At 42.9% G+C, this 11,092-nt stretch overlaps 1 protein-coding gene across 4 annotated transcripts in view; it reads left to right on the top strand.

Annotated features, from left to right (window-relative positions):
* hecw2a (HECT, C2 and WW domain containing E3 ubiquitin protein ligase 2a) overlaps positions 1 to 10,260 on the top strand; it is a 57,046-nt gene extending 46,786 nt beyond the window's left edge. For 2 of the 4 annotated variants that reach the window (XM_031805915.1, XM_020462001.2), the window contains exons 16-30: positions 770 to 904; positions 1,547 to 1,649; positions 2,394 to 2,490; positions 2,615 to 2,698; positions 2,830 to 2,915; positions 3,206 to 3,326; positions 3,721 to 3,834; positions 3,991 to 4,143; positions 4,321 to 4,419; positions 4,771 to 4,900; positions 5,114 to 5,260; positions 5,738 to 5,852; positions 6,127 to 6,212; positions 6,518 to 6,630; positions 7,601 to 10,260. In XM_031805915.1, the coding sequence (XP_031661775.1) occupies positions 770 to 904; positions 1,547 to 1,649; positions 2,394 to 2,490; positions 2,615 to 2,698; positions 2,830 to 2,915; positions 3,206 to 3,326; positions 3,721 to 3,834; positions 3,991 to 4,143; positions 4,321 to 4,419; positions 4,771 to 4,900; positions 5,114 to 5,260; positions 5,738 to 5,852; positions 6,127 to 6,212; positions 6,518 to 6,630; positions 7,601 to 7,712 (1,695 nt within the window). In that variant the 3' untranslated portion in view covers positions 7,713 to 10,260. The remainder of the gene's footprint in view (positions 1 to 769; positions 905 to 1,546; positions 1,650 to 2,393; positions 2,491 to 2,614; positions 2,699 to 2,829; positions 2,916 to 3,205; positions 3,327 to 3,720; positions 3,835 to 3,990; positions 4,144 to 4,320; positions 4,420 to 4,770; positions 4,901 to 5,113; positions 5,261 to 5,737; positions 5,853 to 6,126; positions 6,213 to 6,517; positions 6,631 to 7,600) is intronic. The other 2 variants (XM_031805916.1, XM_031805917.1) reach the window with 2 other exon arrangements.
* The last annotated feature ends 832 nt before the right edge of the window (positions 10,261 to 11,092 follow it).

The raw sequence follows: 11,092 nt of genomic DNA on the forward strand, positions 1-11,092 counted from the left end.
TGAAATATTTGGTTCCAACCGCCTTGTCTTTCTGAGACGCAGGGTAGGTGAATGGATGACCTCTGCATGTGTGGTTCCCACCGTGCAGCATGGAGGAGGAGGTGTGATGGTGTGGGGGTGCTTTGCTGGTGACACGGTCTGTGATTTATTTAGAATTCAAGGCACACTTAACCAGCATGGTAACCACAGTATTTTGCTGCGATACACCATCCCATCTGGTTGCGCTTAGTGGGACTATCATTTGTTTTTCAACAGGACCATGACCCAACATATCTCCAGGCTCTGTAAGGGCTATTTGACCAAGAAGGAGAGTGTTGCAGTGCTGCATCAGAACACCTGGCCTCCCCAATCACCCGACCTCAACTCAATTGGGATGAGTTGGACCTCGGAGTAAAGGAACAAGTGCTCAGCATGTGGGACTGTTGAAAATATTGTTTGAAAAGCATTCCAGGTGAACTGGTTGAGAGAATGCCAAGGGTGTGCAAAGCTCTCATCAAGACAAAGGGTGGCTACTTTTGAAGAATCTCTAATATAAAGTATATTTTGATCAACACTTTTTTGGGGGGTTACTACATGATTCCATATGTTATTTCATATTTGTGATGTCTTCACTATTATTCTACAATGTAGAAAATAGTAAAAATACAGAACACTTGAATGAGTAGGTTTGGCTAAACTTTTGACTGGTACTGTATGTACACCTGCATGCATATACATATATATTTCTTTATCTATCTTACTGTACGTGGCTGGCTGTGTGTCTTCACAGCCCTTCTTTGTGGATCACAATCGTCGTTCCACTACCTTCATCGACCCACGGCTCCCCCTCCAGAGTGTACGCTCCACTGGCCTGTTGACCCACCGCCAGCACCTCAGCCGCCAACGCAGCCACAGCGCAGGCGAGGTGAGAGACTACTGCTGCATTCACACAGGCCACTTAAAAAAAAGTCTGACTGGACTGCATGACGGCATGCTAACTAGTGGACTAACCTACATGTGGCTTGGCAATTTTCCTGGCTGGTTTGAAGAACATGCCAACTAACATCCAAATAAGAAAATACCGCTGCAGTGGATGATATTGTCCGTCGTCGGCCTCATCAGAATTTGCCATTGTCTTGCTGAAAATGTTACATCTGGTTTCATCTTGCCGTAATAAGTCGACTATGTGAACGCAGCAAACTGCTGTACTACTGCACCACTAATACAGGCTTGAGATCAGCACTAAATCTAGTCTATTACACCCACTACACCACTGACACACTGGAATACTGACCTGTGATCATCACTAAGACTAGCTGGTTTAATAAGACCTATATCAATCATAATGCTAATTAGCAAGACTAATACTAGGTTAATAGAATGGACAAAAATTCATAATGTATCAAAAAGATTGAAATGGTTCCTTAACCTCCTAAAATGGGTGTAAGTAGTAGTATGTTTCTATTGAAAACCAATGACAATGCTGGGTTTATGGCTGGGAGTTCCCTGATTGTGTCAATCGGTAGCAGCAGAGGGATCCGTCCTGACTCGGAGTGTCCCCTTGCAGGTGGTAGATGACACGCGACACTCCAACCCACCTGTCATGCCCCGCCCCTCCAGCACCTTCAGTGGGTCCACTCGCAATCAATACCAGGATCTCGTGCCTGTAGGTGAGTACACACGCATGCACGGTAGGTGGCCTAGCAGTTAGTGTTGGGCCAGTAACCAGAATATTGCTAGTTTAAATCCCTGTGTGGACAAGGTGAAAATTCTCCCCTTGAGCAAGGCACTTAACCCTAATTGCTCCACTTAAAGCTACAATTTGGTATATGACCAAATACACATAGAAACATGAGTTATAGACTTCCATTCCCATTGAAAGCAAGTCAAGAAGAGGTAGATCTATGTGTGCTATTTCTATGCTTCCCGTTCTGAAGTTTGTTTTTTGTCTTTTACTGTACTTTCGGTTTTGTACAGCAGCTTCAAAACAGCTGAATATACAATATTTTAGTTATGGAAAATCTATTTCACAGCGGTTTAGATGGTACAATGATTCACCACACAATGACTGCTTGTTTTGTCACAAAACTGAAATTAGGCAATTTATTAGTATTTTAGCAACCCGGAAATGGCGGAGCAATTTCTGCATAGTGCATCTTTAACCCTAATTGCACCAAGGGTCCCTGGCCACGACCCCACTCTCTGAGGGTGTCTCAAGGGGAGTTGGGATATGCAAAGAAACATGTCCGTTTCACCCCTCAAACTCCTACAGGTTACCCACTTGTACATGCAGTGAAACAGGAAGAATATAAGCACCCTCTATTTAAACTTTTTACACACACGTGCTATATACAGGGCTAACTTATGCACTAATAGACACAGTAATGTTGATATTTACACGGGTCTCTCCCCAGCCTACAATGACAAGATTGTGGCATTTCTACGGCAACCCAACATCATTGAGATCCTGCAAGAGAGGCAACCAGAACTCGTCAGGAACCACTCACTCAAGTAGGTCACCCCAATCACCATGGGAACCCTTTAGTCAGATATTTAACCCTTAATCTTAACCTCCTAAATGTATTATGATTATGCCAAACAGCAGTATCACAGATGTTAACGTGTTTGTCTGCAGGGAAAGGTTACAGTTCATTCGCAGCGAGGGTGTTTCTGGGCTTGCTCGTCTCTCTAGCGATGCTGATCTGGTCATTTTGCTCAGGTGGGATCTTTGTGTCTTTATGTGCTAATGTCTGTTTGTGATTCGTGTTTGGTGTATGTTTGTGTGTACGAGAAGGTATTGCCTGTCTGTCTGTGTGAGAGTGAGAATTTAAGTACTCCTCTCTCCCTTAGCCTGTTTGACGAGGAGGTCATGTCCTATGTGCCACCTGCTGCCTTACTGCACCCTAGCTACTGCTCCTCCCCTCAAAGCTCCCCTGGTGAGACCACACACACATATATTTTCTCCTCATGCCCTTCTTCTTCCCTTAGTCTTGCTTCTAATCGAAACTATCCATCCAAGAAAGGGCAAGATAATGAGAAAAAGCCTTGAGCTGTAAAAGTTGCTTAGCGCTCTCAATTAGTGAAGTTTTGTGGGTTTTTTCTGAACCAAATCTATGGTAATAAAAGTTGTAATAATGAGATACAATTACGATATTCTGAGGAACTTGTGTATTTTTCTTGTCTACTTTTCATTCTCCTCTTCCTCCTCCTCCCGCCCCATTCTCAGGTACTCAGAGAGCTAATGCACGTGCCCCTGCCCCGTACAAACGTGACTTTGAGGCCAAACTGAGAAACTTCTATCGCAAGCTGGAGACAAAGGGCTATGGCCAGGGACCTGGGAAAGTCAAGTGAGTACTTGATGACGTCATTCAACAGGTTGAGAGAACCGCTAAATTTCAGCAGTATTCTGACTTGGAATCACTGGTCACTTTAATAACTAGTCTCTTTAATAGTGTTTACATACTGCTTTACTCATTTCATATTTATATACTGTATTCTATTCTGCTGTATTTTAGTCAATTTATTTCTTAATTCCATTTTACTTTTAGATTTGTGTGTATTTTTGTGAATTGTTTGGATCTGCATTGTTGGAGCTAGGAACACAAGCATTTCGCTACACCGCAATGACATCTGATGAATATGTCTATGTGACCAATACAATTAGATTTGTTCATTCCTAAACTGTGTGCGTGTGTGCTGTGCCTGAGCGGGTTCATGACTGGCTGTTTTTCCTTCTTCCAGATTGATCGTTCGTAGAGATCACCTGTTGGAGGATGCCTTCAATCAGATCATGTGCTACTCCCGCAAAGACCTGCAGAGGAGTAAGCTGTATGTCAGCTTTGTGGGAGAGGAAGGGTGAGTGTCGCCTTTGTAGTTTAGGTCTTTTAATATTTTCTACACATTACCTTAAGTTTGCTCATTTGCATCGGTTGTTATGTTGTCTCTGTGTACATTGTTTATTTTCCATAATCTCAATACATGATTTATGAAACGTGTGTGTGTGTGTTATAGGCTGGACTACAGCGGCCCTTCGAGGGAGTTCTTCTTCTTGGTGTCAAGGGAGTTGTTTAACCCTTACTACGGTCTGTTTGAGTACTCTGCCAACGACACCTACACTGTGCAGATCAGCCCCATGTCTGCCTTCGTGGACAACCATCACGAGTGGTGAGTGACAAGTTTACACTACCAGGACGGATGGATGGACAGGCGAGTGGTCGGATTTAGGAAGACAGACATGCTGTAGATAAAATAAGGAACAAAGACGCAGATAGACCTATAATAACATCTGACTTGTCATCGTATACTGTACATACTGTACCTAGCAATGTTGCTGTCTTCCAGGTTTCGTTTCAGTGGGCGTATCCTGGGCCTGGCTCTGATCCACCAGTATCTGTTGGATGCCTTCTTTACCCGCCCGTTCTACAAGGGCCTGCTGCGTATGTAAGTTTCTCAATCAGGTTCTCTTAGCTAGCAAATGGCGATGAACACCACATTTTTTATATGTTTGACAATGCAACCACCTTGGCAAATGGCCAGTTATGCTTTAGCATAAAATAAATTATATGACAAATACACACCACCTATTTTTTAGGTAGTAACTACTGATCTGGAAGAAGCTGAACAGACAGGATTTGGTTAGATTGATTTGACTTTTTAGTTATTCAGTTACCATGCTTTCATTATGTGGTTGATATACACTCTGGAAAACATCATGCTAAATTACTAAAATGTTAATATAAGACTTAGTTATGAGATACATTTTTCACCTCTGTTGACCTTTGACCCCTACAGCCCATGTGACCTGAGTGACCTGGAGTTCCTGGACGAGGAGTTCCACCAGAGTTTACAGTGGATGAAGGACAATGACATCGAGGACATGCTGGACCTCACCTTCACTGTCAACGAGGAGGTCTTCGGGCAGGTCTGTGTGTATGCTTGTGTTTTGAATAGTGAATGTATTGTATGTATCTTCAATCATTTTAGACTACATACACTACCCTGCATTTGATATTTAATTGCTTGTTGCAATGTGTTGTATTTGGGGGTGAATCCTGACTTTACTTAGTCATTCATTGATGTCAATGGTAAGGTAGGATTCACCCTATATTGTGTTTCTATCTTTACGGCCCTATAGATCACAGAGAGAGAGCTGAAGCCAGGCGGTGCAGGTGTTCCAGTGTCAGAGAAGAATAAGAAGGAGTACATCGAGCGCATGGTTAAGTGGCGCATCGAAAGGGGTGTGGCTCAGCAGACTGAGAGCCTGGTGCGAGGCTTCTATGAGGTAGGGCTCTGTGTTTTGCGCAATCATGTGACATAGCAAGATTTTATCCTGTATTTTAAGCCTTAGACAGAAATTAGAATTACAGCAAAATCTAAGCAATTGTCTGAGGATAGTGCTGGAACATCTGACATGAAAAGAAAAGGGGATAGTTTGATGAAAAAGCTTTAAATAAAGGTTAAAATCCAGGTTGTGACATAGGGCCCTGTGTTTTGTGTAACTATGACATCACACACATCATTGATAATGGTCCATCATTGTCATATGTATTGTACAATGTACAATACGTCAGGTATTGTGTAATAGATAATGATGCAGCAAGGGGTAATTTATCTGAAATAGATAATCATGCATGCCAATAACAATTTATGTGGTTACTCCTAATGTATTAGGAGTATATTAGTATTGTGATATGTCTTGGCCAGGTGGTAATGTCTCTGTAATAGAAAATGTATCAGAATTGTGACATGTGTTGGTCAGGTGGTGGACGTGAGGCTGGTGTCTGTGTTTGATGCCAGAGAGCTGGAGCTGGTGATTGCTGGCACTGCAGAGATCGACCTGGCCGACTGGAGAAACAACACAGAGTACAGAGGAGGTAGAGACAGAGGAGCAGCGGGGGGCAGTTTTAGCCTTGGAGAGTCAGACGGTGTGGGGGGATATTTTTACAGCCAACTAGTAACGCCCCTGATTATATTAATCATCTAATGTTAGTCTTTAAAGATTTAGATCATGGCTTTGATGGAATCAGGTGTTACTGCTTGGCTCCGCACAACTCATGGGCACCACTTTTGTTACAGATTGTGCTTCTAAGAAGATCAGGCTTATTTTGGTCTATGGCTGATCGGTACACCTTTCATCCTTCTCCCTAGGTTACCATGACAACCACATAGTCATTCGCTGGTTCTGGGCAGCAGTGGAGAGGTTCAACAATGAGCAGAGACTCCGACTGCTGCAGGTACTACTTTTCAAGGGACACTCCAATATATGATACTGACGAAAGGCTGAGCTCCCCAGTCTTAACTTTGCTAACTCTTTATTTTTCAGCCCTGTTTCCACTGGTATTTATCTGGTATTGAAGGTGATATTATTTGGTAACATTTGGAACTTCCTGGTACAATTTATCCCCTAGTAACCGATAAATAAATCTGGGTAATATTGACATAATTGCCCTGTTAACATGTAGTTTCTCAGCGAAAACCTGGTCATTAGGCACTGTAAAATAAAATGTTACCTAAATGGGGATTGTATATGTCTCCTTAGTTTGTGACAGGCACCTCCAGTATTCCCTATGAGGGCTTTGCCTCCCTCAGAGGTAGCAATGGACCACGAAGGTTCTGTGTGGAGAAGTGGGGTAAAATAACCTCCTTACCCAGGTATAGTACACCCCTCTGTCTGTCCATGTTTGCCTACCTGTTTATATGAGCTATTCTTATGTGTGTGTGTGAGATGTATGCACATTAATTAGTGTGTATGCGGTGCATGTACAGTCATGGCCAAAAGTTGAGAATGACACAAATATTAATTTTCACAAAGTCTGCTGCCTCAGTTTGTATGATGGCAATTTGCATATACATATACAAGGCTGGAGATCACTCTGTCATGCTGATTGAGTTCGAATAACAGACTGGAAGCTTCAAAAGGAGGGTGGTGCTTAGAATCATTGTTCTTCCTCTGTCAATCATGTTTACCTGCAAGGAAATAAGTGCCGTCATCATTGCTTTGTACAAAAAGGGCTTCACAGGCAAGGATATTGGTGCCAGTAAGATTGCACCTAAATCAACCATTTATCAGATCTTCAAGAACATCAAGGAGAGCAGTTCAATTGTTGTGAAGAAGGCGTCAGTGCGCCCAAGAAAGTCCAGCAAGCGCAAGGACCGTCTCCTAAAGTTGATTCAGCTGTGGGATCGGGGGAACAAAACATTGATATTTTGGGTCCATGGCCAGGAAACTCCCCAGACCTTAATCCCATTGAGAACTTGTGGTCAATCCTCAAGAAGCGGGTGGACAAACAAAAACCCACAAATTCTGACAAACTCCAAGCATTGATTATGCAAGCATGCCAGGGCAGATTGCAGAGGTCTTGAAAAAGAAGGGTCAACACTGCAAATATTGAATCTTTGCATCAACTTCATGTAATTGTCAATAAAAGCCTTTGACACTTATGAAAAGCTTGTAATTATACTTCAGTATTCCATAGTAACATCTGAAAAAAATATCTAAAGGAACTGAAGCAGCAAACTTTGTGAAAATTAATATTTGTGTCATTCTCAACTTTTGGCCACGACTGTATGTTATGTGCATCTGTCAGTGCGCTCCTCTCACTATCAGTCTGCCTCTCTACAGGGCTCACACATGCTTTAACCGTCTGGACCTCCCACCGTACCCTTCTTTCTCCATGCTCTATGAGAAGATGCTGACAGCCGTAGAGGAAACCAGCACCTTTGGCCTGGAGTAAAACTCTCCAAAATGGCTGCCACAGCCAGGGGTCGAATTGGGAAAGAACAATTGGTGGAGAGGAAATCCTGTCACCTTAGCTTGAGGCGAGACAGTACTCACAGTACACAATGGAAACTGAAAAGACATCTACCAGAAATTATCATTTTGGAGAATCACCAAGACAATCCCAATTTGCCCCCCCCCCCCCCTCCGGCTTGGCTATACCTCCCGCCTCCATGATCCCACACTTCCTGGAATCACGTTACTGTTCCATTACCTGCACTGATGCCCTCCATTTGATTCCTGTGTACAACAACCACCACACTTGTGCTTTATCTCTTATCTGTTTATTGGCCTTGGTTACTGTATCTCCTTTTTCCTACAGGGGCTCAGACTGCCCTTCAAGTTCAGAGACACCTCTTCCTAATACCCTATGCTTCCTCCTGGATTGACCCCCTGTTCTGGACCTCGGAACTGTGTCTTTCTACTCTGGGACTGGAGACTACGTACACTATAATATATAATTTGACTAATTCCTTGTCTTCAAACACACACTCATTCACTCTCACACACTTTCAAGATGACTCTAATTTCTGAGGGGATTAAATTGTATGTCACAGTTCCTAAGGTGCACCAAAGGCATTGACTCACTCCAAAACACATTGTACTTGTGCTAGACTACATGAGCAAGGCTCGAAAACCGGCACACACTAACTCACGATAACAAATACAATTGTAGGGTCACTCTTTTCAAAATAAATGAGATGCACTTTCTCATACACATATGTAGCTCCACACACACACCCACTGAGACATTGCCTAACATGGCTCTATTTCTCACTAATGATATTGCCTCCCATCCACTGAACTGATGAATGTATCACATAAAAGACTGAATGTATGAAACTTCAGCATCTCTGGCTTGCTGTAGTAGGAGGAGGAGCCTTTGCGGCCAAAGACAAATAAACACCAGGAAGTGGATCACCTAAAATTTGTTGAATATGGAAGCCAAGGCTGAAAGTGGCACCGGACACGTGCCTTGTTATGACAGACACTTTCACTCAGTGTTTTGAGGAGGGTTGGTTGGGGACCCGATAGTGGGGCGCACCCATTTCTTCCTCTTGGGTCACAGCCGAAAAGTTGTAACGAGAGACTTTGTAATGTTTATTTGGTCGGTCAAAAGAACATTCAAATGGCTAGGTGTGTTACACACAACAAAAACAGAGCTACAACTCTTAATTGTATTCTAAAATAGTTCCAGGATACAAACACGGGGGCAGCACATGATATGATACTTACTTCAGTACCGTACACACAGCTATGGAAGCATATATAAGCTCGGGACATACACTACACACCTACACAGATGCTTATGATCTCTTGAAAGCACGTGTTCATCCTGGTTTTGGACTTCTCAGTGCATATCCCCTACCCAACGGACTCATTCAGACACACACACACACACACACACGCACACGTGTTCACAGACACACCCTTTTTATGTGTGTACGCATGATTACAACTACTGTACAGAGGTCTGTGCGAGCTAGACAGACCACTCGGGCTGGAAGCCCCACTGTGATGCATTGTGGAGGAAGCCTTCATATCTCAGCCTGGCTTGAAACTGCATGCAAGGTCCATCTCAGCAACTCTGTGAGCTGCACTGAGCCCGGGACCCCTAGATGGTGTTGTGTTATATCTCGATATTTGCATGCAGAAATAGTGCAACACAAGTCTGTCCTTAATAACTTTTGCATGAGGATATCGCTATCGATGTTGAGAAAAGGGCGGGAGGAGCCGGATAAGAACTGTAGGGTATGCTGCTATAATGCGTTATAAATGTGTCCGTGATGAGGTGGACGCGGTCAAATAAATATTTAGGTTTTGTGCCACATTGTTTATGGCTTCACAATTGTGAAATGTTAAAAGCTTTGTTTGTTTATATGAAGGGTTATGACTAGTGTTACCGAAGTACTATGGCAACACACTTTAAGGGAATTGTTTTTGTTACATTCATGAGATCACCTGTCTTGATGATAGGTTAGAGGTCATGGTTCATGGCTACACAGAGAACCACACGGTGTGTGCTGGTCCTGTATGTCTCATCCTTGTGTACATGTATGTCTGCACCTGTTGTGGGTGTGTGTAAATATATATTTTGCACTGAATGTACCAAAGGTTTGGGGCTTGCATAGTCAAGCATGTCTCCCTAATTTTGTCAGGTTTACAGAATTAGGAATGACCCCAGCCTCGGCCACACATCCCCTTGAGTTTAGAGGGGCAGTTTCATGGCATGCCCAGTAACCATTCACAACTGTTTTTAAATCATTTCTGCCAATCAATACATTTTCCACGCTAAGGATTTTTCTTCTGCTGCAAATGTCCAAATAAGAATCAAGTCAGTTTGCTCCTCACCCAATGAGGACCAAGCTCACCGCCACCACCACTCCCCATGGCTGATCAATTACCAATAGGATTGGACATATGTGTCAGAACTACTCTATGCAAAAGCTCCTGTATCTCTCCATTTCACCACCATTATTGTATTAAAAGACAATGACAAATGTCAAGTTTTAATTGGTAAGTTTTAATTAGCGATTACATGAATGCGTGTTTTCTTTCTGTGTATCTTTTGAGAGATGAACCAGGGGCTAGTGGGCCCAACGTTTAGAGAGCAGCAGATGAAGATCTACAGCATAGAATGGACATGGTTTTCTGTTCTATAAGATAGAGAATATCTCTTCTTCTATCCTACATATTTCTTTCTGCAGAAATAAACAAACACATCTTATTTTAACTGTGCATTCCACAAACAACATCTATAGGAAAAAATGAAAATACCCAGGCCCAACTAATAAATTCAAAGGCAAAGTATGTTTTTTTGCTGATCAATGATTGTATTGATGGTTTCAGCTTTTTGTGCAATACATGTCAGAATGACCCTGTCCTAGGGAGACAATTGTTCTGTGATCAGATAACACAATGTTATTCTCTTTCAAGTAATCTTTTTGGTATTTCACTTATGGGATACGGCGTATTCTTCAGAAGCCTTTGCTAAACTTACACCACCCATGATTGGCTGGACTTCGAGACGTGTGAGTCGGGGAAGAGTGTCCCTCCTAAAAAAAAAAAGGTCAGACGCAGCGTCTCTGAGTCATTGAAACACCTCTTCTCGCTTCTCATCAGAAAGCTTACCTCGACATGGCTGCATTTTCCAGAGTTAGCTAAACTGTTCACAGACTTGAGCTTAGAACTCGCTCGCCAGGCCCGATTCTCTGGACTGTGCAGTGGTGGCAATTTTCCTTTTCCTTCACCATAGTTAGAGGAAAATTATTAGAGGGAGGAACGGGTACAGCTGTGACACGGCTACCTCGTTCACGACAAAGTTGGCTGTATCCC

This window comes from Oncorhynchus kisutch, linkage group LG26, assembly GCF_002021735.2.
Source record: "Oncorhynchus kisutch isolate 150728-3 linkage group LG26, Okis_V2, whole genome shotgun sequence".
NCBI lineage: Eukaryota > Metazoa > Chordata > Actinopteri > Salmoniformes > Salmonidae > Oncorhynchus > Oncorhynchus kisutch.